General features: G+C 49.0%; 1 protein-coding gene across 7 annotated transcripts in view; it reads left to right on the forward strand.

Moving 5' to 3' along the window:
* The window catches only part of TUT4 (terminal uridylyl transferase 4), a 2,154,442-nt gene that overhangs the window by 1,738,145 nt on the left and 388,732 nt on the right, over positions 1-27,565 (forward strand). For all 7 annotated transcript variants that reach the window (XR_011291019.1, XM_069642184.1, XM_069642186.1 and 4 more), the window contains exon 28: positions 20,832-20,920. Coding sequence is in view for 6 of the 7 variants with exons in the window: in XM_069642184.1 (XP_069498285.1) it covers positions 20,832-20,920 (89 nt within the window). In the remaining variant the exon portion in view is untranslated. The remainder of the gene's footprint in view (positions 1-20,831; positions 20,921-27,565) is intronic.

The raw sequence follows: 27,565 nt of genomic DNA on the forward strand, positions 1-27,565 counted from the left end.
CCACAGAAATCAGAGTAGGGCTGTAATATCCGGTCCATAAGCCTTTGGAAAGTGACTTTTGGCCATGCAGGAATAGTCCCAGGGCATCGAGAAAGTTGCCTTTTTTTTCTTATCAGGTCCATGTACGGTTACCTGCTAATATCCCTTGGTTAAGTCTAGGTTTGATAGGGATGTGGCATTTCCGAGTTTATCTATTAACTCATTGATGCATGGCATAGGATAGGCATTGAACATCTGAGATGGCGTTGACCTTCCTGAAGTCTATGCAAAACCTCCAAGAATTATCAGGTTTAGTTACCAACACAATAGGGGAAGACCATGGGCTTGAAGAGGTCTCTGTAATGTTTGCATTCAACATTATTTTCACTTCTTAAACCACTATTTGTTTTTGGCCTCCTGGCTGTCTAAAGGGTTTGAAATGGACCACGTTTCCTTTTGGAGTTCTGCTATAATGATAAATACCATGTACTCTCCCTGGTTTCTCACAGAATACATCAGGGAAGGCTGTAACCAGGTAACCAGATTGTTTAAATCGTCTTGCTTCTGTCTACATAGTTCTTGGGGAATAAGCTCAGAATTCTCCTCCGGTACCAAACATGACCATATCGAGGCGTATGCAGCGGAAGGATTTTCTTTCCACTCATTTAAAACATGTACATGTAGAGGTGGGTCTTTTATTTCCTGACGGGTTGGGCTGTTTTATAGGTAAAGGTCCCTGTTTGCTCTAGTACCTCATATGGCCCATGCCACTTTGAGACGATGTTATTTTCAGAAGTAGGTAAGAGGACTAATAACTTTTGTCCTACTGAAAAGGATCTTAAATGTACCTTCTTGTCATAGATGTACTTCTGTTGTGCTTGAGCTTTTTCCATGTGAGTGTAGACTAGATTTCGAACGAGTTTCATATGCTCTTGCAATCTAGTAGCTGTTTGTGAGAGGTGATTAGGTGCCTCTTCCTAGGTCTCCCGGAGCATGTCTAAGACATCTCTTGGTTCTCTATCGTAAAGTTGTTCAAAAGGAGAAAAGCCGGTGGGTGCCTGAAGGGTCTTTATTACTGCAAAGAGGGCCCAGGGATGATGCCCAACACCTCTGCAGGGTGTACCTCTGATTTGTACCCCTCCCCGGAAGTCTTTCATGGATGGCAACCTTCTCCATATTGCCACTCTAAACTCTTGCTCTGCTGTCAAATACTCCTCTGACATCTGCCGCCTCCTGGAGGAACTTGACCTCGATATCCTCCGTCTCACCGAGACATGGTTCATGGCCAGCTCTGTCACAAGCTTTGACACTCTCCTCCCTGATGGCTACACGATCCTCTCCTTGCCCAGATCCAACCGTTCTGGAGGGGGTGTAGCTTTGATCTTCCCTGAGTGGATTCCTGCCTCTGTCATTCATAAGCAGGCCTACTCCTCTTTCGAATGCCTCGTCTGTAGGCTCTCTCCTAGCCATTCCCTTACTTTGGCTTCCATCTATCGGCCACCTGGTCAGATCTCCTCCTTCCTCTCTGAGTGGCCGGACCTCTCCTCTTCCCTCCTGGTCTCGACCACTCAAATCCTCCTTCTTGGAGACTTCAACATCCACCTGGATGCTTCCTGTCCTCCTACTGGACTCTTTTGTGACCTCTGCGACTCTCTCTCACTCTCTATTCTCCCCTCTGTCCCGACTCACTCTGCAAGGCACACTCTGGATGTTCTGATCTCTTCAGACCTTCCCCTTTCAATCCCTCTCACCACTCCTCTCTCCTGGAGTGATCACTTCTCCTTTCCTCCCATCTCACCCTCTCTACCCCTCGGGCCAAGCCAACTCCAGCACTGCCACCCACCTTTTTGGTTATCCGACCCATGAAGCACGAGTCAGTTGAGGCTTTCGCAGCCACTTTCTAACTCTTCCCCTCACCCCCTTGGCTGCCTTACACCATGACACAGCTCTTTCCATGCTCCACTCTATTTCTGATACTCTCTATGTTCTTGCCCCTGTCATGAGGTTCCGCTCGAAGCCCAAAGCCAAGTGCAACTCTTGGTACGACTCAGACCTTGTCACCCTTAAACGCAAGTGCAGGGTGGTTGAGAGGAAAGGCGTGCTTCCGGTTTATCCTCTGACAAACTGGCCTGTCGCTTGCTCCAAAGGCAATACCGGCTCTCCGTCCGCATCAAGAAGAGAGCCCACATCCATCCAAGCCTGCGTCTCTGCGGCATCCAACAACTCAACCAAACTCTTTAAAATCAGCAAGGAGCTGGCCAATCCTGCTGCAGTTTCTCTACCTCTGCATGGCCCTGGCTTCTCATTTCATCTCCAAAACTCAGGACATCCTGTTCTCTCTCTCTCTCTCTCTCTCTCTCTCTCTCTCTCTCTCTCTCTCTCTCTCTCTCTCTCTCTCTCTCTCTCTCTCTCTCTCCCTCTCCCCCCCCCCCTTCTTCGGCCACCTCTCCTCCCTCCTTCTCTGCCTTTCCCCTGTTTTGTGAAAACAGGTTCACACCTGTTCCTCCAAAACCATCAAGGACCACATTGACACCCTGGCTCCTGCACTGGCTGATTTCTGAAACCACTCCTTCGCCACTGGAGTCTTCCGCCTCCCCCCGAAGCATTCCCTTGTGAACCCTCTTCTTAAGAAACCCTCCACCGACCCTTGCTGCCCGGCTAACTATCGTCCTATCTCAATTACTCCTTTCCTAGGCAGACTCCTGGAAAGCTGGCCATCTCCCAGCCCAATCTTCATTCTGAATCTGTTGGTTGTCTCCATGACCATCAGTCTGGCTTTAGAGCTGCCAGAAGCATGGTAACTGCTCTCCTGAACATCCGTTAAGTCCTGCTCTCCAACCTTAATTCCAACACCCCCTGTGTCCTCATCCTACTTGATCTCTCCTCTGCCTTTGACACTGTCAACCATGCCATCCTGCTAACCTGGGAATCACTGATCAGGCCCTGGCTTGGCTGACCACCTTCCTCTCTGACCGACCCTCCCAGGTCCAACTAGAGTCCTACCTCTACTCTATCTCTGGTGTTCCCCAGGGGTCTAACCTCTCTCGCTGGCTATTCAACCAATACCTGGTACTTCTTGCCCACCGCATTGCCACTCTCTGCCCCAACTTTCAGTGCTATGCGGATGCCACTCAGCTCATTTTCAGGCTCCCCTCAGCCACCTCTTCTCCTTCTCTGACTATCCGCCATCCAGGAGTGGTGTGCCGCCAATGATCTCTGCCTTAATTCCAGTAAAACAGAAATTCTCCTAATCAGCACTCCTTTCCTGGCGCTCTCTGGCTGGCCTCCCTTGGCCCTCTTCGTGCTCCCACCTGTGAGGCTAAAAACCTCTGGGTCATCTTCGACTCCACACTTTCCTTCTCTCCTCACATCTCTGACATCTCTAAGAAGTCACACTCCCAGCTGCACCTCCTCAGAGGTATTCTTCCTTTCCTCTCCTTCCCCCAGAAGCTCACTGTTTCCAGAGCTCTGGTTCTCTCTATGCTAGACTACTGCAACAGCCTCTTTCTAAATTTGCCTGCCTCTATTCTCCGCACTCTGCAAGTCATCCAGAACAGGACTGCAAGACTTGTCCTTGGCCTCAAGCCCAAGGATCATATCTCTCCACTACTGAAATCTCTGCACTGGCTCCCAGTGACGGTGAGGATTGAGTGCAAAACCCTCTGCATTGTCCACAAGACCTTCTGGTGCCTGTGGCCTCAATACCTTCAACTCTCTCTTCCTAAATATCTTCCTTCTCTGGCTCTTCCCTCATCCGCCTCCAACTCCCTCAGGGTCATGCGCTTCTCCCAGTAGCAAGTAGGTGGTAGATCTTTCTTCTGCTGGGGCCTCCCTCTGGAATAGCCTCCCTGCCTCTCTGAAACTTGAGGAGAACCATCTCCGGTTCCGGAAGCGCCTCAAGACCTTCCTCTTTGCTTCTGCATTCTCTTCCTCTCCCCTGCTGGTCTCCTGGCTGTATCGGAAACTGCACTGGTTACCTGGCTACCCTCTGATCTCGGGCTCCGGTCCCCTCCCCGCAAGCTGCACCCCTGCACAGCCCCCCTGGCAACCCTTGCACTGGGGGACTGTGTTTGTATCCCTACAACCCCTACGACATTTGTAGAGCGTGCCAAATCCGAAGGCATCTGGGTGCTGGTTACAGTACAAACATGACACAGTAATTACAGTGATGGCATGAGACAAAAGAATTCCGAAAAAGCTACCCTATTTGTTGCACTTTTAGCTGGAGACAAACCTTGCCACAAAGAAAGGTGATACCATCTTTCTAAACATGTGTAAAAAATGGTACTGGTCAGTCAAATAATCCACTAGTAAATGTATTCACATAAGCATATATAAAACCACCACCTCTTGGTTATATGCAAGTATAACACAAAATACAAAATAAAAAATGTAAACAACATGAACCCTGTTGTTCCTTACACAATATTGTGTTTACTGTTCGCAACCACTTTTCTTTCAACAAGCAGAGGTGATGTTAGTAACCAATGAGTGACTTTTCACAATTTCACTTTTAGAAAAATAAAGCCCTCATATACGCTGCCGACAGTAATCTACTATAAACTTTCTTGAATAAATCAAATTTTGGTGATAGTTCTAGGCTGTCTTCAGGACACCTGATCCCTCACTGGAGTGAGCGTAGTGTAGTGTGGGGATTCTCAGGTTTTATAAATGCTGAACACACATCTTGTTCATAACGTGTTAGTGTCGTCAAGGTGATGTTCAAACATTCACAGATATTGGTCTCTTCTAACTACGTGGCTTGACACACGTGCTAGGCCCGTCTATGCAAGCAGGACGTGTCAAAAACGAATCTTAATCTTTTTTCTCAAATGGAAGCAATGGCTGAGAGTCATAAAGCCGCTGCCCTTCTGCCCTTGCAGGCGTCTTAGTGAAGGTAACGCTGTCTAGGCGCATACAAGAGCGCCAAGTGATGGCTGCAGGGCATACCTAGGTTCAGTGCAGTGCAGTACAGACCAGACATGAGCTTGTAAGGGCAGTAGTGGTGGGGGAACCTCAGTTGGTAGGACACCCCTAAGTGCAGTAGAGGGTGATCTATAGATCTTGCAAGAGAAACCAAGTTTGCAGTTTTTTTTAAAGGACAAGAGTTGGAGGGGTCTGTTCTAAGGGACAGAGGGAGGGCATTCCACTGTTTGGCTGCTACAACTGGTAAGCTGTGGCACCTTGCTTTTTCATGTTGGAATTTAGGTATGGTGAGGAGGTGTGAAAGGTTTGACCGGGTGGGTCTGTTGGATTGATGTATGGTGAATTTATTAGTCAGATATTTGGGAGCAGAGTTGGTTAAGGACTTGAGTAATGGAGAGGGTTTTGTACATGATGCTGTCTTGAACTGGTATCCAATTGGCCTTTCATCTGGCCAATAAGATGTGCTCTTTTTTTGGGATATGTAGTGCCGCACTTAATGCATTATTTTGGATGATTTGTAGTTTTTGGACGTTGCCGGTGGCAGAACCTGCAAAGAGCGCATTGCAATAGTCTAGTCTAGACAAGATGGGAGCACTGGCTAGCGTGACACAGCTTTCAGGGGTTAGGAAGGATCTGGCAGCATTAATGAGTTTGACGGTGTAGGCTGCCGTACAAGGCTGTTGCATTTACTTGTCTGGTTAGTAATAAGGAGGAATCCAGATTGACCCCTAGAGCTTTTACTTCCTTTAGGGCAGGGATTGAGTACCGTCATTAGTGAAGGATTTGTAGTTGCCATCCAGTTTTTTTTATTCTGGTTTGTGACCCTAATAATAGCAGTTCTGTTTTTTCGTCATTCAGGCAGAGTTCATTTTTAGCCATCCATGTTTGGATAATTTGGTATATTTTATTGAGGGTGTCGGTGTTGTAGTTGCCAGAGATAAGGAGGAGGATCTGCGTGTCGTCTGCATAGTTAGTGTACGAGATGCCTTTTTTGTCCAAAAGGTCGAAGAGGGGCTTTTTAAAGATGTTATAGAGTGTTGGTGAGACACAGGAGCCTTGAGGCACACCACATACTATTGGGTAGGCAGCAGCGAGTTTGGAGAAGACCCTCATTGTGCGGTTGGAGAGTAAGGACTCAATCCAGGCTATGGCTTTAGTGGAGAAGTGGGCTGACGAGGAGAGGTTTTCACATAATATTTTGTGTTTTACTAGATCGAATGCAGCGGAAAAGTCAAGCAGGAGGAGGATGGCTAGGTTCCCCTTGTCGATGATCTCATCCATTTGGATTTTTAAGTCTAGAAGCGCTGACTCTACCATGTCCTGGATGGAAACCAGATTGGCGTAGGCCGAGGAGGCCGTTAGACTCGAGATGTTTCTGTATTTGCAGGTATGCTGCTCTGTCCAATATTTTAAGAAGAAAGGGGGCGGTGGTGATGGACCGGTAGTTGGTAGGGATGTTAGGGTCCAGTGTCGTTTTATTTTAGGAGTGGGAGGACCCAAGCATCTTTTAGGTTATTCTGGACAGTACCTAGAGCAAAGGAGTTGTTGGTAAGCGACGTGATGAAGGGGCAAATCCGCCACGCAGTCTTTAATGAAGGAGGCTGGGCAGATGTCTCTGGCATTTCAAACGTTTAAGGCCTTTGATAATTTTGGTGACTTCTGGTACAGAGACTGGACTAAATTCAAATAGCTGGGGTTCAGGCGGAGGTGTGGTAGGGTCAGATGTATCTGGCAGGTGTAGCTTTGATTGTTTAGTGATGGTTTTGCTTTGGATTTGAGTAATTTTGTCAAGGAGAGCTTTTTGGATATTAGCGTGCCATCTGGTGTCCTTGATGCAGCTGTCTAGGGGCATGATGGGGTATTCAAGTACTTGTAGGATTGCAAATAGCTCCTTCAGGCCTGATTTAGCCTTTGCTATTTGCTCATTGTAAATGAGGCTTTTTGCTTGGAGGATAGCTTGTTTGTGTTTTGGCTGGTGAAGTAAATTGGTCTATATTAGCCCCTGTCGCTGATGTTTTCCAAATGGTTTCTGCCGCTCGCTTGGTGGAACTTGGGGCTTTGAAATTTGGAGTGTACCATGAGTTCAAGTGCGCTTTCGGTTTAGGTTTGCGCATGCTCATCGGAGCTACCTTGTCTATGGTTATAAGAAGGGTTTGGTTATAGAGTTCTACCTTGCGGTTGGGATCGCAGGCTCAGTGTTGATGGTTTAGGATGAGATACAGCAGTGGGAACATGTTCTCAGGTTTGATGTTGCAAGTTGTTCTTGATAGCGTGGCAGAAACAAGTTGAAGAGAGGCTTTAATTGTGGTGCATTTAGGGAATGGGTGATGATGTGGTCAGACCAGGGGCAGGGGGTGTTGGATATGATGTTGGTCTTTCCGTTCATATTTGCCAACCAGTCTAGCATGCAGCCTTTGTTGTGCATGGAGCAGGTGCTACGGTGTGTGAATCCTAATGCTTCAATCGTGTTGGTTATGGACTGGGTATTATCATCTGTATGGTCATTCAGGCCTAGGTTAACGTCGCCCGTGAGGTTAATTCTAGAGGAGTGCTTGGTGTTGTTGGCGAGGAGAAGGGAGATGTCTTCATCGAAGGACAGTAGTGTGTCCGGTGGCCTATAGATAATATGGAGGGTTGGTGAGGTGGTGGTAAAACATTGGAGTTTGGTTGAGAGCAATTCACCTGAGTGAAATGTTTGGTTGGGCTGTTCTCTTAGGGACGTGTCTATTTTGGCAATGATGGCCACGTGTCCTCCTTTGGCGAGGGGGTTTATCTCTCTCCTGTAGATGGTGTAGCCATCCAGTATTGGCGAGGGAGCGGGAGGGGCTGGAGGCTCATGCAGCCATGTTTCCGTGATAGCTAGCAGATCTAGTTTGTTGGTGGTGATAAGATCGGAGGCATTGAGGGCATGAGCTGGGAGGGATCTGGCATTGATAAATGCTCCTTGGATATTTCCTGTTGTGGAACTGTTGTTGGTTGGAGTGTTGATAAGGTGATTAACTGGGTGGATGTGGCGTCGAGGATAGGCTTGTGGTTGAGTGGGTTATTGGAGGCCGGTCAGTTCTGCTATGCCTAGGGCGCGTACTCTCTGATGATGGGGGCAGTGGGCTTTGATAAGGATGGCACAGGTCGTAGTTGTTGTTGGCCCTGGGATGCCGAGTTGAGGCAGGTAGTGACCGCGAGCTCAGGGGGTCGGGCTCCAAGGTGCTTAGGTACAGTATAGACACTCAAAAAACAGTATGGGCGCTCAAAACATTGACAGCAGGCTCAAATGAGCAGGGCTTGGGCACAGTATGGGCACTCAAAACATTGGCAGCAAGCTCAAATAAAACAGGTTCATGCCCAATCTAGAGGTTCCAACGGTCCACTGATATCCATCCCAATTCGGGAGAAAGGGACTTCTATGATTGGTAAGAGGTGTAGAGGGGGAATATGTGCGCTGGTTTTGTGGCTTATTTCTTATGTCTGGATGAAGTTCTTTATGTCAGCTTGGATACCTGGCCAGAATAATTTCCAACAAATGTGAGCTTGGGCTTTAGACTGTCATAAAAGGCCCCCTCTCAAATGAGAATGTGCAATCTCCAGCACGATCTTACGATGGGTTTTTGGATTACTAATTGAGTTTTACTTAGGCCGTCTCTAGAGGTTTCCTTTCTATATAGTAATACCTGTTTCAGGAAGAGAAACGGGCTCCCCTTTTGTAGTCCTTCTCTCTCAGGAATCACTTAAAGAAAAGCCTCTGGGAGTGCTGGATCATTTCGCTAGGCAAAGACTAGATCGGGAAGGATGGTAGGTTCTTCTTCTCTTTGCCTCAGTGATGGGTGGTTCATCAGCCTCCCCAAAGACTAAGCTACCTCTGTGTTTCTTCTAGTTCACTTTCTTCCTTAAAATGGTGAAATACAGCGTTCTCAAGAATTCCCTGTGCAATTGTGTCCCCACAATGTATTTCAAATGGAGTTTCACCATGTTTCTGTAGGAGAACCTTTGTCTTCCCAGAAGTCGGGATCTATAATGCCTGCTAGAACATCCAGACCAAACTTCCAGGCTAGGCCAGAATTTGGGACGAATATCATGTATCAACCCTCAGCAGTTATTAGGACTAAGTTCGTGGGAATCATCCCCTTTTCCCTGGAGGAATAGAAGCTTCTCTGCTGCTACAAATATCAAAGCCTAAGGATTCTTTCATGGCGGTGGTGAGATCTGAGGTACTGTGACTACGTTTCTGGAATTTTAGGGTCCCTCAATTTGTCTCAATTGAGTCGCTTCCTATACCACTACGTCCGTCCCCTTTCCTCCATACTGTATGGGTGTCCCTCGCTAGGGACACAAGACTGAACCTTTTTCACCAGGAAAAATCTTCTTCCCGTTTAAATTTAGAGGCGCGTGGGGATGCGGCCCTGAGAGAAGGCTATCCCATGACTCTGCCAACTGTTGCCACCCCCAGTCCTCTTTTCCCCATCGACGGAGGGGCCTGCTTTCACCAGCGCTCCTGGGTTTGGCTTCGGCCTTGTAAATCTATCTGCTCTTCCCCGGATACTGTCTTATGTCTTTAGTCTTTTGTCTTTAACCAGGTACTCGGTCCTCTGGCGCCACGCTCCTCCCCGGTGCATGTCGACATCTTTGGGCTTCAGCAGTTGTCCAGCCTGCGAAGGGCTCTTTCCTACGACCCCCGCTCTCTTTGCCTCCGCTGCCTTGGCTCCCGATTACAGCTGGCAAGGTTGTACCGAGTGTGATGTGCTTACACCGTGCGCTCTCAAGAACAGGTTAGCTCGGTGGAGGGAGCTCTTCAAACAATCACTCCAGCGCTTAAGGCCCTAGCGCAGCCTTCGCTGCCTGCACCGGCCCCCGTGGTTCCGGCTCCTCTGCCTCCTACACCCCAAGCGGTTCCATACCACCCTCCGCAGCAGCCTCTGGCCCCGGTCGTCACACCTCAGCCTGCGGTGCCCAGTACTACTCCACCTGTCTCAGACCAGCAGCACACCCTGGTGGACACCGATGAGGAGGACCCCGACACCTCGTCTTCAGCCAAGGCATTCCATGATCGACTTGTGGGTCTGGCCAAATACTTGGGGCTTCCACAACCAGAGGTGGGGGTCCTGGCTGAAGTCCTCACTCTACGCTAGAACAGGGATTACAATGCAGAAGGACATTGTCGCTTTGGCCAAAATGGGATGGCTTTAACCCCATTCGGCGCAGCCCACCAATCGGCGCCTCGACGCCAAGTACATGCCATTGGAGGGGGATACACTCTTGCTGTTGGCACAACCTCAACCGTACTCTTTGGCGATTGCCGTAGCCTCCATCTACTCTAAGCCTCAGTCTTCCTCGGCCACCTCATCCTCGGCTCTGCTAGGCAATGAGGAGAAGATTTTGGAGGCATATGGAATGAAGGTCTATTCCAACACCTTACTGCACTTTGGTCAGTCTAATGCGGACGCCATGCTCGCAGCCGTTAACCAGAGGCTTTGGCAGTAAATAGCTGACTTCCTTGGGGAACGTAAGATACATATTCAGGCCATGGTGCTGGTGGTGCCGTCAATGGACACAGTAACCCGGCTGGATTTAGCTTCTGAGATTTATGTTGTGCACGGACACCACAGGTCGCAATAAATTGGGCAATGTCTTTTCTCCAGGTTGGCCACCAATAGTCTTTTTGTATTTTAGCTTGAGTCTTCGCAATCCCCGGATGTCCTTCCTCTAGTGAATCATGATAGTCAGCTATTATTTGGTCTTGTAGCTTCTTGGTGTATTGGTTCACTCTAGATAGCCACTCCTCTCATGTTGCTTGGTTCATCTGAGATTGGACATCGGTTTTCAAGTCATCCAAACAGGTGGTTGCAACGATTTTGTTCTGAATTCGTTCTTCAGGAATGATGGCCACGGGCTCAGACGTGGTAAAAGCTTCTTGGTCATCACTCATGAGTGACATAGCGTCTTCTTTCCCATTGCGTACTATGTGTCTGTAGGTGATGATAAAATCGTATTCCGCAAAGAAGAGAGCCCAACGAAGTTGACAAGAGGATTGGGCCTTGGCGGTCTTCAAATATTGCAGATTGCGGTGATCTGTGATGACTGTGACTGTATGTTTCGCCCCCAGAAGATAGTGTCTCCATGTTTTGAAGGCTCCCTTAATCGCTAGCAGTTCTTTGTCTGTGATCGCATAGTTCAACTCCGGTGCAGAAAACATATGGGACCAGAATGCTATGGGATGTAATTGTCCTGTGTCGGGGTCTTTTTGTGATAATACCGCCCCTGTGGCTACGTTGGAGGCATCTGTATGACCACGTATTGCAGATCTGGTCGAGTGTGTCGGAGAACTGGTGCTGTGGTGAAAGCAAGTTTCAACTCCTGGAAGGCTTTCTCTGCTTCTGGAGACCAAAGGAATTTCTTGTTTTTTCTCAGCAGGGAGGTAATTGGATGAACCATCTGCGAAAACCTAGGAATAAGCAGACGATAAAAGTTGGCGAATCCAAACACACTTTGTACTCCTTTTGTGGATGTCGGTGATGGTCATTGAACGATAGCATGCACCTTGCGTGTGTCCATGTGTACGCCTCGTGGTGTGAGCATAAAACCCAAGAATTCAACTTCTGTTACGTGGAAGAAACACTTTTCTAACTTGGCAAACAGCTGATGCTGTCAAAGTTTTTCCAATACTGCTCTTATATGGGCGACGTGGTCCGCCTTGGAAGCCGAGTAAATGAGAATGTCATCTATGTAGACAAGTGCGCAAACCTCCAATAATTCATGAAGCACACCGTTCATAAAAAATTGGAACGTCGCCGGGGCATTACATAACCCAAAAGGCATTACCTCATATTCTAAAAGACTATACGTGGTACGGAATGCCGTCGTCCACTCATCCACTGGTTTAACTCTCAGAAGGTGATGGGCTTTTTGTATATCCAGTTTTGTGTAAATTTGAGCATTCTTTACCTGATCCAGAAGCTCTGGAATAAGTGTACTTGTATTTGTATTTCTTTATTTGTATAGCGTGCCGGGCTCAAGGGCTCTGGCAAGTTGCAGTGGGTATCTGTTTTTTACCGTGATCTGGTTAAATGCTCTATAGTCATTACAAGTTCTTAAGTCGCCCTCTTTTTTAGATACAAAAAAAAAAGGAGAGCCGAAGAGGCAGGGGACTTAGACGGGCGTATAAAGCCGTTAGCTAAATACTGATCCAGGTAAGATTTTGGATGCTGGTTTTCCTGCTCCGTTAGGCTGTAAATTCAACTGCAGGGAATTTGGGAACCAGATCGATTTGGCAGTCATAAGGCCTGTGTGGAGGCAGAGTGTTTGCTTGCTCCTTCTGAAAAACATCCTGGTAATCCAGATATTCTGGTGGTAAGGAACCAGCGATTCCCAGAATAGTTTTTGTCTTGGGTTTCAGGTTGCCCACATCTTTGTTGTAGCAAGCGTTAGCATACTCTTGAGGAAAGGTCAGAACTTGTTTTCTCCAGTTGATCCTAGGGTTGTGGGTTTCCAGCCAAGGCATTCCTAATATCATCCGGAACTGAGGAGCATCGATGAGATCGAAGGAGATGTCTTCTTGATGACCATCCTGGCACATAAGCATGACTTTTTCGGTAAGCTGCGTCACTGGCCCGGATGATAACTTAGAACCATTCCCTGCTGTGACGTTTTCCCATTTCAGTTTTTCTTGGAGAGGAAGGCCATTCACGCAGCCAGATTTTGGCCACTATAATTCCCACAGCTACGTTATCAATATATGCCTCCAAGACATGCATCTTTGACGGTTGTTTGTGTTTAACCAAAAGTACCGGGATGACTAGATGTGAGGTCTGTATGTATTCCTTCTTTTCGCTCGACAAGTGGACCCCTAAGCTTGTCGGGAGTTGGTTTCCCGAATCTTGTTCCTTTTCCTCCTCACCATTGTCCGTTGCTCCAACTAATTTCATGTTCTGCTCTCCCGCAGTATAAGAAGAGCTGCTGTTGCCTCCTTTTCTCCCTCTCAGCCTTGGTGATAGGACTCTGCAACCTACCGATCTGCATTGGTACAGTTTGTTCGCGGGTTAGGGTTTGATTGTCCTGGGCTCGCATATAGACCGACCTCCCTTCAGCTCTTGTGCGATTCATTTTTCGATTCTGTAGTCTGTGATTGAGCTGCACAGTCAAGTTGATGTACTCCGCACATGCCTCGTGGGGATTGACCACTTGGGCTACAACATCCTTAAGCTCCCCACGTAGCCCTCGATAAAAGAGCCTAGTCCTTTTTTCTTCTGGCCAGTTTGTCTGTGCTACGAGACGATTGAAAGTGGCGATGTAGGTCAATAGGTCTTGGTTTCCATGTCTGAGTGACAATAATTCATTGTCCAAAGCTTGTCCTTGAGTATGCCTTGCGAACAATTTCTCCATCTCCCGCTGAAATTCCCCAGAGTCTCGAAGTAGCGGATCATCCTGGCTTACTAATGGTATCGACCAGTCCGCTGCGCTACCTCCTAAATATGAGAGTACAAATGCGACTCTGGCTTGATCGTTCGGAAAAGACCCAGGCCGGCACAAGAAATGGAGGCGACATTGGTTCATGAATATAGCGTACTTGTTAGGATCGCCAGTAAAGCATTCAGGTGGGGCCAGTGGCACTGCACCTGGAAGAACCACTTGAACTGGTGATGATGGCAGCGGCATGGGAGGATGGGCAAGTACTGGTAGTAGGACCTGACCCGCATGGGTCTGAAGCATTTGTCTTGCCAAGTCGTCAGTTCGTTCCCGAGGTACAATAAGATCCATCCTTAAAGCATTGTTTTCCTGTCTGGAGGCATGGACCTCAGACTGTAATTCCCCCAGTAGTTGGGCCAACTGGTCTGTTTCTGAGGTTTCCATAATGCCCAGGCAGAGATTCAGAGAGGCTTTGCGTTCTGTTACGCTCACCTGGTCTCTGCGGGGACGTTGGGGCACGGTTGCAGCCCTCCCTGGAAGTGGATCCCTTGTCAGGCTTCTTCCCCTGCTCATATGCTGTGGGCTCCGCTGATTGTTGACACTGCTCCTGCGTGGATATGAAACATTGTGAGAATGCGGCTATATGACTGCGGTCTCTCTCTAACCCTTTTTCCCAGAATGTGGTGAGCCTGCGCAGACCCATATAGTCTCACCTGTTGATTGATAACAAGCTCTCTGTCTTGCTTCTCAATGCAGGGGCGCTTTTGATGGACCGAGTTCCTTCACTGGCCCATGTGCATGGCAGCCCAGACCAGCTGTGGCTGAACCACTCCTGAAGCTAAGTGTCTTATGGTTTTTAAAATATTGTGATGTTGATTCTTGATTATAGTCCATATCTTTTAATAATGTCTTTCCTTCGCTTTCTCCCAGCACAATGAAATGCGGCCGAGCAGTAGTTCTGGTGCATGAAGCGAGGCCAAATGGTACGAAAATGGTATCCACGATGCTCCGACAGAAGGTTTCAGGTTAAGCGTGAGGATTTGTCAAAGCCCAACCTTAAACGTCTTAGCTAATTCTAACCTCGTCTTTCTCTTTTACTCCTACGTCCCGTCCCCTTTCCTCCATACTTGTGGGACATCTCTCCGTCCTGTGGGACGGGACCGGAGCACTTTGTAAAAAGCATCCACATTTTTTTCAAAAATGTGTCCCTCCTCTCTTTCCTGCGCGGAGCCCGGCACGCGGCCGTAACCCCGCCCATCAGTCCTTTTCTCCGCTCGATCGGGGCCGGACGCACTCGCATCCTCGGAAGGTTTTCTTCCCTTTTTTCCTCTCTGGCTCTCGCTGGCGTTCGTTTACTAGTCTGTCTATATCTTTCAAATTAGACTTTCCAGATTGTTCATTGTGTCACCGTCGCTTCGCGAGGGCGGATCCCCATTCTCTTTATTTAGAGTGTTTGGGTCCGGAACACCGTTGGGACTCCTGTTTTTGCTGTGACTCCCTTTCGGTCCGAGCACTTCAACGTCGGTTGGAGCGGTGGGAGGAGGTGTTCCTATGAACTCCTCCTTCGCATTTTTAGGCATTCATCAACGAGAAGAAAAAACGCCCGGTAAGTTCTTTACTTTTCAGAGCACCCCGGCCGGGGGATACCTTCCCGGGTTCCTCTCAGTCCGGGAGGGGCGTTGATCGCTCTGTTACCGAGGTTCGCCCTGAGGTGCCCGTTGGGCCTAATAATTCTACTGGAGTTTTCTCCGAGGGTCTCCATAAGGGGCCTGTGAACACCGGAGTACGCTCCGAGGCCCCTCCTGTGGGGGCTGTTTGTAGACCCATTTCTACTGAGTCGTGGGGTACCGGAGCTCGCTCTGAGGCCTCTGTCGGCTTCCCTCAAAAACAAAACCGGGGTGCGCCCCGAGGCCTTGGCTGGGCTTGTAGTTACCGAACGGAGGTTCGAGGCCCGCGCAGAAAAGGCTGTTATCGGGCCTGGGTCCAAGGTACCTCGTACAGAGGCTAAAGTTACCAACAGTTCTGAGAGGCCGGTCAAGACTTTGTCGGTGAAAGCGCACCGTTCCCGCTCTTGTGGTGACACCAGATCTGTTTAGGGGGCAAAGACGCAAGGTTCTTCTTTAACCGGCAGTGCCGAGGTCCTTCCTTTGAAGGCTCACTTGGCGGTTGGTATGTCACAAAAACATTCCAGGCCTCATGGTACCGGCTCGGCCGAGGTTCCTTATGTTAAGGCTAAGATTAAGACCCCTGATCCATCGACGGGGACCCCTGCCTCACTTCCTCACGTGCCGCAGCTCCCCTCAGATGAGGACAAAATGGTGCCCGTTCCCGCCACGACCACAGCGGCCATTTTAGGTGCTACCCCTACAACTATGCCATCGGCTTCTGGTGTAGGGCTCGGTCTCTCGGGTGAACTTAAGGTCCCCTGTCCCCATCCTTATCGGCCGGTTTATGATTGGAACGCCCGGATGCCTCTTCCGCACAATGTTTCGTTTTATGTGGATACGCCGGTGGAGGGGCCGTTGTGGGACCCTTCCCCGTTACGTCCCTGGATTTGTCCTCCTCATGAGAGGCCTCCTCAGGTCCCGAAACAAATCTCCTGAGGATGCCTTTTTCGGTAAATTTCAAGCGCTTATGCGCACCGACCCCATGAGGGAATATTTCAAAGGGCTTTTAAAGGAGATCTGTCCACCGGCGCCTCCGGCTCCACCTGTTCCTCTGGTGGTTCCGCCGGCACCTCCCTTGCCCGTGGTACACCACCCCCTGCTCTCCTGCCTTTGCCTCCATTGTCCCCAGTGGACAAGGCAGTGCCTGACACGGCTCAGCAGGATCCTGACCTGTCAGATGACCCTCAAGGCGATTAGGACAACGAGGACCTTTCCCGCTCTAACAGAGCCTTTCATGACCGGGTACTGGACATGATGAGTTTCTTAGATGTTCCGGTGCCCGTGTCACCCGCTGGGCGTTCACCCTGTCTCCCTTGGAGCGTACCGGCCTGTTCCTGCAGAAGGACGTTCTGGCAGAGGTCCAAAGAGTTTGGGAAAAGCCACACTCGGGACTTTTTGTCAATAAAAAGATTGACGCGAGGTACAGGCTGCATTCTTCGGAAGAGGTGGCACTGTCATCTTGTCCGCCTCCCTCCTCCACAGTGGTGGCTGCGGCCACTTTGCAGTCCAGGCCTGCAGCATCCTCTTCCATGACGGCTACTCAGGTTCTGGGAAAGGAGGACAAGCTCCTTGACTCCCTCGGGAGGAAAATCTTCGCCAACTTGGGGTTGATACCTCACGGCAGGCGTGGCTGCATGCCACTAAATTTTCTAAAGAAGTGCGAGACAAGGTGTTGGACCTTCCATTCGATGGTAAGGAGCTTTTTGCATTCTTCTACTGATGTAGAGCTCACCAAAACCAAGGATAGCACTCAGACGGCTAAATCATTGTCTGTTCTGGTTAAAGCTCCTTTCAAATCCCAGAGACTGTTGTCGCAAAGTCGACCTTCCTCTGGTTTTAGGGGTTTCCTCGACAGCAAATCTCGCAGCGTGGATACTCCTGCGTTCTGTTACGCTCTCCTACTCCTGCGGGGAATAACCGCTGTAGACAACAGCATACGCGGTTTTTCTCCCGCTCCTCAGCCTCCTCATCAGGTGCAGGTGGCACCGCCACCGATAAGCCTGCCAAATGAGGGTTTTCCGCGCTCGCACAAGACCCTGGTGGGAGGACACATTGCGTCTCATTGGGAGGTGTGGTAGACCATCACAGAAGACAGATGGGTCTTGTCAGTCACTCGAGCGGGCTTCCTCTTACCTTTAACCCCTACCCCACCCCTCAACCCTCCTTCTCAGCTGTCAGGCTCACCCTCCCTCAAGGCCGAGGTTCAGAAACTTCTGGACCTCAGAGCTGTGGAACACGTTACCCTTGGGGAGCGAGGGGAGGGCTTCTACTTCCGGCTGTTTACGGTGCCCAAACCCAACCAGGCTGGCCTGCGCACCATCCTAGACCTTTTCCAGTTCAATCTTTTCCTACCCCAAGAGAAATTCAAGATGATCACGCCCGGCTAGATACGCTCCTCTTTGCAGATGGGCGATTGGCTCTACCCTCCGGTTCGTAATCCGCACCCGTCATGGGATCTAAATGTAGTCCTGACTGCGGTGTGCCATAAACTCTTTGAACCAATGGCTGCGGTAGACCTCAAATACTTTTCTTGGAAAGTGTCATTTCTGGTCGCCGTTACGTCAGCGAGGAGAGTGAGTGAGCTCCAGGCATTGTCGGTGGAGCATCATTTCTTGGTCTTTCACAAGGACAAGGTAATCCTCGGACAAACCCGGGTTTTTTACCGAAGGTGGTGACCAAATTCCATCTGAATCAGTCGATCTCCCTTCCGGTCTTTTTTCCGAACCCTACCTCAGAGCCTGAAAGGGTTCTACACTGTCTTGATGTCCGAAGAGCTCTTAAGTTCTACCTGTACAGGACGTCTGAGGTTAGGAGTTCTTCTCAGCTTTTTGTGACCTTCGGTAACCCTCAGGGCAAGCCAGCGTCTAAGGCAACTATTTCTAGGTGGATCGGCACCTGCATCACGGAGTCTTTCACCGTCCAAGGGCTGCAACCTCCTAATGGTATCCATGCACACCTGGTGCGGGGCAAGGCAGCCGCGGTTGCTTTTCAGAAATATGTCCCCTGGGAGTCCATTGCTAGGGCAGCTACTTGGGCCTCCCCATCTGCTTTCTGTAAGCATTACTGTCTCGACATGAGCTCAAGAGCTGACGCTCAGTTTGGTCAGGCTGTGCTGAAGAACCTGTTTCAGTGAGGGGTATTTCCATCCACCCGTAGTTCCTGTATGGAGTGCTTGGGAATCTCCCACAAGTATGGAGGAAAGGGGACGGGACGTTGGAGTATTACCAGGTTACTCACCGTAGTGACCACCTTACTCCTAGTCCATAGTCCCCTTTCCTCCATACGCCTGCCTGCCGTCCCCTCTAATAAGGTTCCTCTGTTATTGCTAATGGGTCTTTGACCTGGTGATAGAAAAGGACTGATGGGCGATGCGCGGGGCGGAGCCAAAGTGGGCGGGGTTACGGCCGCGTGCCGGGCCCCGTGCAGGAAAGAGAGGAGGGACACATTTTTGAAAGAAATTTGGATGTTTTTTACAAAGTGCTCCGGTCCCGTCCCACAGGACGGAGAGATGTCCCACAAGTATGGAGGAAAGGGGACTATGGACTAGGAGTAAGGTGGTCACTACGGTGAGTAACCTGGTAATTCTCTTGCAGGCACCGTTTTCAGATGTATTGCTCTTGGTCTCACGACTTTGGGCAGGAGCGCTGCTTTCCGGAGGTCTGGAGATGGATGAATGCCAGAGTCAACGATGATGTGTGCCGAAGAAAGCAGATTCAAAGGTAAGTGCAGCAGCTGGTAGCTGGAAACAAGGTAAGATGCGCTCAGGCTGGTAGCTGGTAGCAAGGTAAGATGTGCTCAGGCTGGTAGCAAGGTAAGATGCTCTCAGGCTGTAGCTGGAAATAAGGTAAGATGCGATTAGGCGGCAGTGAGCGTTACGCTGCAAAATAACGCGAAGCACGTGCATGAGGGTTGAGCGGGCTTATACAGCATAGCTCTGGCCACGCCCATTAGCCTTGACTCACCGGCCCCACCCTGCCACTCCTAAGGGATGCTTACACATGCAGTCTGACTCTCCCTAGCAGCCACGCCCGACCGAATGCACAGGGAGGCCCCTGCAGGGAAAACAAAATACTTGCACCAAATAAAAATGTGCTAGTGCACATTTAATCTTGAGCCTGGCGCCAAAAGCCCTCCAAGCTGTATTGTCCCCAAGGGACAATGAAAGGTAGTGTTACCCCGTGCTCTCGTTCCCCCGATGGTGCTTCGTCGATATTGCAGTACGAAAGTGGAAACATTGAAAAGCTTTATGTATTGAAGGCTCTGGCTTATCTGAAAACCAACGAGAAAAATGTAGTAGATTTTTGCATCTTCCTGAAGACATCACATCTGCTTGGTTCTTGGTCCGTTTAGCATTCAATAATGAGATTTCTTTGACCTTTGCTGTACTCGAGTTTTTAAAGGAGATTTTATGATTTTCGTTTTGATTGAATTTTATGTATTGTTTTGTTGTATGGTGTGTGAAAAGGTTCTATTTTAAACTGTATCGCACAATAAATACAAATAAAATAAATAACGTTTTCGTTTTTTAACAAATCTCCATTCTGGGGGCCTTTGACAAACTTTCTGTTTGCAGAATGTCAGCCAAATCCATCATGCGAGTCAAAAGTTATTAGCAATTCAATTGTCGGGTTTCCTATGTATCTTGATACTCAACTTTAATGCGGCGAACAGCGCATTATAATATATACCCACCATCGCATTATCATATATACCCACCATACTGTCACATCCGCAGTCATGGGTGTAAACAATTCGAGGAGGTATCGATGCAGAGCTGAGCTAGGCTCTGGTGGCTAAAACTCTTTTTTTTTTTAAGCCAGATGTGCACCTGGGGAATATTTCTAGTAGGAGGAATCTGTGGGAAGAAAGACCACATGGAAGCACATTACTAAAAGTCCGTATTTTGTACTTTGAATTTCTAGTACTTAACTGTTATGTAGATATGTATTTTATGTGTAACTAGAACATATTTTCAATAGTGTACTGCTTGGATATTTCTTTTGTGAGGGCTTATGTGAGTGTAAGCACTGCTTTATTACCCCATTTGTCCTCTTGTGAAAGTGAAAATGTGACTCCTCTGTCCAGTTACCACTTTAGGAGTGTGTAATTACTTGATATGATATAATAGGATAGAAGTAATTTGAGACACGCCTGTACAAAGGTGTTTGATGGAATCCCTGCCTATCACTATAGTTTACTTTTCCTAAACTCTCACTAGTGCAGTTGTGGTAAAACTGCTTGACAAATGTACAATGTGTTTAGTTTTTGCTGAAGAACACAGGACAAAAAACTGAAAAAAGAATGTCAAGAAGGTGGGATCACGATTGCTCAGTTGGGAATGTATCAACTGTTGCAGAGAGAATTGAGCAGGGTAAAACAGCTATAAACCTAAAACAACATAAATTCTTAGTGGTTCCAAGAAGGCAAGTGGTAAGGCAAGTTAGTATAAAATCTCACATACAGTATTGTAGAAACAGGCAGCATTTACCTTTAGGTCCATTGACGTGCGTAAGCCCTTGACAGAGCAGAACCACCAGCAAGTACAAGGGTCCATAAGGCTGTGTGGCTTCATTCACTAGAGGAGCTTTGACAGATATTGCAACGTTCTGTGGTGATCCTCTCCTGCCAGGATTTTATTGGTTGGTTTCATTTGACTGCTCATAATACCCATGTCTGTTTTGTATCTGCTGTTTTGTATGTTTTTTTTTTGTTTGTTTTACTTATGCATGTTTCTATGTTCCCTTTCAGTGCCAAGAGGCTAGCACTGCTCCCTGTATAAAAAAGAAAATCATTCATTGCTGATGGAAAGTGATTTGTGCTTTTCAGTTTTATTTCTCCAATTTGACACATTGTTCATTTCAGCCACCCAGTTGTTGCAAAGCCTGATTAGCGTCCCGCCAGTTATTGCTCCTGTTCAACAACACTCACGCAGCAGGCAGTCTTCGGAATGTGTAAGTTGTTTGTATATAGGTCTACCTCAAAATTTGAAATGTTTCGTCCTTGTGATGGATCAGATACTTTTTCTTACAAAAGATTAATGCAAATGTATAGGCCCTGGTCATCAAACATTTTGCTCAGTTTGACAGCTGTATCTTGCTTCTCGCAAACCTTGTTTTGCCCAGTCTTGTGTAAAAGGTAGAAACTTCACTTTTATTTCTATTCTGTGATTCCCTGACAATGTTTCCCCAGTGAGTCTCATCCAGGCCTCACTGGGGACACGACTATGTACTGTTTGAACCACTTGGACACCTTTATGGACACAACGGTGGGGGCTACAGCAAAGGTGCCCCTTAGTCTCCATGGGCAAGTATCCTTGCGCTTCTGCAGGCTAAGTAACCTTACCCAAACAGCGTGCATAGGCACTGAGCCACAGGTTAATGGCTGTGCATCAATATGTCCTTGCTGCTGCATGTTACCACCCAGAGTACCTTTCACATCTTTATTAGAGCCCTAAAATGTCAGCTCTACCTTTTTAAAATCTAGTATTCTGCAGCTTTAGTTGGTTGCCCTTTGGGAATGATCATATAGTGTAATTCCTCAGGTGAGCTTCGACCAGTTGGTCAAAGAGGCTTTGTATGGGTGTGCCTTTGTGTACTTGTTGGGTGGATGTCTGATGTTGAGATGGCTTTCCAAAGTCAGGGCTTCACCCGGAAAGTACTGTAGCCAATGCTGGTCAGCTTCAGGGGTCGACCTCGAGTCGTCGGCGTGCTGCACTTTTATGAACAGGTCTTGGTTCCAACGATGATCAGTCAAATAACTGCAGGTCCAAGATGAACTGGGAGCATGCCCAGCAACAGACATAGTCATCAGGGATGTGGATTGGGACTAAACCGTCCAATCCCCTCCTCTGGCCACACACACACAAATAATGCCCCATAACCCGTGAAAGCCACAGCTTTCCCAGGAATGTGTATTACATTAATGGCTTTTCCTGACATGTGAGGGCAGGCAGAAGGCCAAAGAACAATATGGCAACAACAACAACAGAAGAAGCAAAAACGCTTGTGGCATGGGCATTTTAGGATGCTAGGCAACTTTAGTAGCCATTCGTGGTGAATGCAAATAGCGCACAAGTAAAATTTTCAAAAAACGGTAACAATATCACTGCTGCCACCAGTTTGTCTTAGGCACAGTGTTAAAGTAAACAAAAAGCCATCATATGAAAAGATATTAGGAAACAAATTATCTTAACTTCACTGTATGGTGGTGTGTGTAATTATAACAACACAAGAATTTCACGGGTTTAGCATTTAAATGAATACTAGGCACCATTATTTTGTCAAACCCTTGGAATTGTATCCACCAGAGAGAAGAACTTACCTGAACATGGCTGCTGATGCACTCTAAATCTCTGTGTTTGGTTTTTATGAAGTCTTCTGGGGAAGCATATAAGACGAGGTATCCTTACTAAAGTAAAAGGGTGTCCATCAAGTATGTCCAAATCCTTCTCATTGGTAACATGCCACAGCATTTTGGTTTCACTCTTAGGGAGGGAGAGGACTAGTATTGAGGTGTGGTTAGGTCCATACACAACAAACTACATTACACATGCTGCAAACATATATATGCTTATAAAGTGTCATATAAGGTTAAAATGTGGAAAAATTAGGGGGCGTGGCTCCTGGCTGAGACTGAGCGTCTAACTGAAAATGCCCCAGTGAAAGTACAATCAACATTTTACTCTTTGGTGTCCTGAGAAGCTGAAAGGCTGCTGCAGCTTTTGACCAACTTCCAGCTGATCTCGCCCGCGGAAACGGAGTTCGGGACAGGCTAACTGCCGAAGCGGGCTGGGGCGTCCTTGAGGTCCACAAGATGGCTGATGGTGTAGCAGCTGGAAGCAACCAGTGAGGTTGACCGCCCGAGCAGCCCACACGTTGGGATGAGGGGAAACCACTGAAGCTGCACCACCAGTGGCCCTGTTCCGGTCCTCGATAGTCCTGGGCGTTGCCTCCTCTGAAGCCTCTGCCCCTCAGTAACAGCCCGCACAGTCACATATGGCCACCGATCCAGTCGGCCCAGGCACAACGGACCAGGCCACTTCTAGCAGCCAGTGGTCAACCCAACGCCACAGCTCACCCACGGCCAAACAGGCCGACCAAAAACAGAATTCCGGGAGCCGCAACACCAGTCGACCCCACCACCCCCACAGAGGTGGCAGAGTCAACCCGTCAAGGCCCCTGAGCCTGCTCCCCATGCCTCTCAACCCCGACCAGGACCGGTGAGCAACACCGGCAAAGGGAGCTGCCCTGCCCCCCGGTCCCTGCACAAACTGGGAGCCTCCACTGGGGTCGAGGGGAGTCGGGCTGGCCGGCCCAAACCTAGTGAATTGCACCACCAGGCTCAATGGTTCTCCACCCACATCCCCCGCAGCCCGTGTAGCCGGACCCAAGCAAGCCGAGAGCAGTGCCGGGGGCTGTCCCAGTGAGGCCCGCCTCTATAGCTATTTTCACCGCTGCCACGATCCTGCTCTGGCCCGTTTTGCGGCCTCTCCACCTTGGCCCCGGGCCGGTTGCGGGGACTGCGAGGAGCGGGAGTGGACCTCTGGACCCACCTGGCACGGACATTGCACCCCGACTAAGGTAGGGTGGCACCTGCCGCACCATCGAGCGCTTCCCCCAGGGCCCACGTGGCACGGCAGCATACCAGCAGGGTCCTCCATGACCGTCACCAGCTAAGGGGGCTCACACCCACCCCCCCGCACCTCCATCGGACGAAACAGGAGGCCCGTCCTCGTGGGAGGAGCCCCATAACCGGCATCATCAAACCGGGCGGGAGACCCTTCCCACAGCGGAGCAGCCCCATATTGCCCGGCTGTGCGACCCACCTCCTGGGTGTTGAGACTGTGACGGAATGTGCTCGACGGAGCCTCCCCCATGGTCTCCCTATCTTCATCAGACAAATAAGAGCCTGGGGCCCCCCACCAGAGGGTCTCCCTCCCGCCCAGGCCAGACGGGCCATGGACTCAGAAGGTGAAGCAACAGCAGGGGGCCCAACTGCTCAAGAACACGCTCCCCCCATTGTCTCCCCATCTTAAATCAACGCACCTCAGAGGAGGCCCTGAAGTGGGAACCTAGCATTCTCTGCGACCACCAGCAGGTAGCCTGAGACCCGCCCAAGAACTGCCTTAAGACTCGTGGGGGGACCCTGAAACCCAGTGCCCTCCACAAGAGCAACTGGGCAACGCAAACACCAATCCTAGAAAATCCCCAAGGCAAAGGGACAGAATCTGGGAGAGGGGTGAGCCCCACGCCAACCAAATCAGAACCTAGGCACGAAAAGGTTGAGCCCAGCCCCGGCAGCTCTGAGGCAAACACAATAGAATATCCAGGTACCTCAAGCTCACCAAACAGACATTGCCACCCTGCTCTCGACAACCATGGAAGAGAAACCAAAGAAAGGGGAGCGCAACGAAAATGTCCTGTGGAGAGTCCCAGTCTGCCCCCAGATTCCCCAAATTCTGCTGTTAGGAGCTGCTGTAACGTACTGTGAACTCTGTTTCTTGTGTCCCGGCCATGGGTTTTTCCCCCCCAGTGCCAAGGGCTTTTTTGGTGATTTCGGTATGTCGCTATTCAATCCCTTGTAACTTTTATGTTACATGAGATATATCGGCCAAATATGGCCCCTTCTATTCCCACATGTAGGTGGTCGTGACGCCACCCATGAATCCTAGGTTGCTGTAGGGGGGTGAGAGAAAAATAACCAAAAAGGGGGGGAATGTTGTGTTTTTCAAAAAATGCCAATAAAATGATGTACAAAGAAGCCTGTGGTTTTTTCCTTGTAGGAGCTAGAAACAAATGGTTTGCTGTGGCTTTCAAGAACAGGTAGAGTGGTAACGAAAAGAAATTATTTTGATGTGGTTATCAACCGTTTTGTGAGATAGTTGATTTTGGCCATTTTTGCCAATTGGACATGCATGGACAGAATGGAAGAAAAGGGTAGGAAAGCCGAATTGGAGGACAGAAAGTCATACATTTCTGAAAAGTAGACAAAATTCCAAGTTTAGGAAGGGGTGATTTGCGCACCTCTGGCAACAACTAGGTAGGGGAAAATGCCATAGTTTGGGGAAAAAGAGGGGAAATGACCCAAAAAAAAGGTATGTGGGGGACATGGTTGGCTTGGTACGGCAATGGCTTCTATGAATTTTGAGAAAAACAATGTTCCACTCCATTCCCCAGACTCTTGCAGTTGGGAAAGCAGGCATATTTTGTAGTGTTTCACAAAACAAGAAATACCACAAGCCAACACTGAGCCATGGTACACAAGAGTTTTATGCTTACGGCCTGAACAGACGTACTTAGCCTGTATAAATCAGGAAAACCAATGTGGTGAGGAACGGCAAGCATACATTTTCTTGAAAGAGCAAAGGCAGACCTTTTCAAGGGTAGGTGACTTGTGCATGTTACAAAGGTGTATGGTGCCTAAAGCAGTGACTAAATGTATGGCACATTTGGGAAATGAAAGGGTTGTGTGACAAAGGGCACCAGCAAATGTGTCGAAACGTTATGAAAACCACAGAAACACAACAAATATCATACCTTCCCGGGTTCCCACAGGTGTCCCGATGAAAACGGTACCTCGCGTATGTGGGTGCACTTACCTGGGTGCCAAGGGGCAAGCCGAAAACACCCCTAACCTCAAGTCTTTTCCGACAGCTGAATTTCACAATTTTTCCAGACGGGCACACCATACAGATATGGGCCTCGGGTGTCCAAGCCACCAAGGAAAACAGGGAGCCCCATGCATTTCCGAAAAGAGGACATCCATAGGAATCTGACTTGCGCAAATCGGCCCAGAATTTATTACCCAGAAACCCCGGCAAAGTCCGAAATGTGGCAAAAAAACCCCATTTTCTGCACATTTCACTCGGCTCACCCACCGAAACACACTGCCAACAACACATGGCCTACCGTTCTGCGCTTCCACAGGTGTCCCGATGGAAACGGTACCTCACATGTGTGGGTGCACCTACCTGGGTGCCAAGGGGAAAAGCTGAAAACACCCCTAACCCGAAGTCTTTTCCGACAGCTGAATTTCACGATTTTTCCAGACAGGCACACCATACAGACACCCGTGGGAATGCACAGAGGTCTGACTTGCGTGAAGGGGCCCAGAATTTATTAACCAGAACCCCAGACAAAGTGAACATTGTGTTTTTTCCCCACCAACTATCACACTTTGTCAGGGATTGTGGCTAATAAAAACTGGGGCAATTTGCGCAAGGCAGACCTCTGCAGATTCCAACGTGTGTCCTCTTTTTGGAAATGCATGGGGTTCCCTGTTTTCCTTGCTGGCTTCGACACCCTAGCCCCAAATCTGTAGGTTGCCCACATGCACATGAACAAAATGTGCTGTGCCGAAAGGCTTGGGGTTACCAGTGGGTTACCCTTTTCCTTTTACGCCGCAGGTAGGTGCACCCACACATGTGTGGTACCGTTTTCATCGGGACACGTGTGGGGATGAGGGAAGGTAGGCCATGTGTTGTTGGCGGTGTGTTTCGGTTGGTGGCCAGAGCAAAATGTCTGAGAATTGACTTTACTTCCAGCCAATTTCAGAGACATTTCCAACTGTCCACTCACCGAAACACATTGCCAACAACAGATGTCGTACCTTCCCGCGTTCCCACAGGTGTCCTGACGAAAACGGTACCTCAAGAAGGACTTTGGACAGCCTGAGCGGCCCTTTATTCCAGCGTGGAGGTCCGGGGACCACCTAGTCAAGGAGGCAGTGTCTGTGATCGCCAGGTTCTTGGGGGAGCGCCTGCCGCGGTTCCTGGGAGGTGTGGGGGGGGACCTCGGAGACCACAATAAAGCAGAACTTGGCCCACAGCGAATTCGGGGGCCTATGCAACCAAGCGCACCTACGTGAAGGCAGCAATCCGACCCACGCATCAGAACCACCAGAGTGGGAAGTGGTGACCAACAAAACAGTGAGAGAGCGCCCGGGCGCCCCGATTGGTACTCTGCCGACGCCCCTGGTCCCCGGGGGCCTGCCCTGCGGCCGTGAGTTGGCTACCTCTCTTCACCGGAAATCACTGCACCAGTCAGCTCGCCACCCTACAACCCAGCTATCACCACTCATACGCTTTCCACACAGAGATGTCCAGAAATAAGGGAAAAGATATATCGGCTCCAGGGAAAGGCCCCAGAAAAGGGACGGACGGCCCCCTCATGAAATTTTGAGACACCAGAGGCCCAAGGGATGGGCCAAGGATCGGAGGATAAAGAGGCACCTGTCTCCCAGGATGAACAGGATAGGCCGGTCTCCCAGGCTATGCTATCGCAGTTCATGGGTGAGCTGGTAGAGAAGATCACAGCAGCAGGGCAGAAGCAGATGGACAAGTTGCAAGAGGATCTGGCGGAAGGCTTAAGAGAAATCAAAAGGGACATCAACAAAGTGGAAGAGAGAGTGCACATTCTTTTTTTTTTTTTTTTTTTTTGGTAGCAAAGAGAAATACAATTTTTCTTTGCACCTTTGCAAATTAATGTCACTAAATACTTTACATAATTTCATAAATTACATTTGTCGGAATACAGAACATTTGTCAAATTTCAAATTACAATATATAAAAGGAACTGTTTTTACAAAGACATAAATAT

This window comes from Ambystoma mexicanum, chromosome 1q, assembly GCF_040938575.1.
Source record: "Ambystoma mexicanum isolate Mex_15411 chromosome 1q, UKY_AmexF1_1, whole genome shotgun sequence".
NCBI lineage: Eukaryota > Metazoa > Chordata > Amphibia > Caudata > Ambystomatidae > Ambystoma > Ambystoma mexicanum.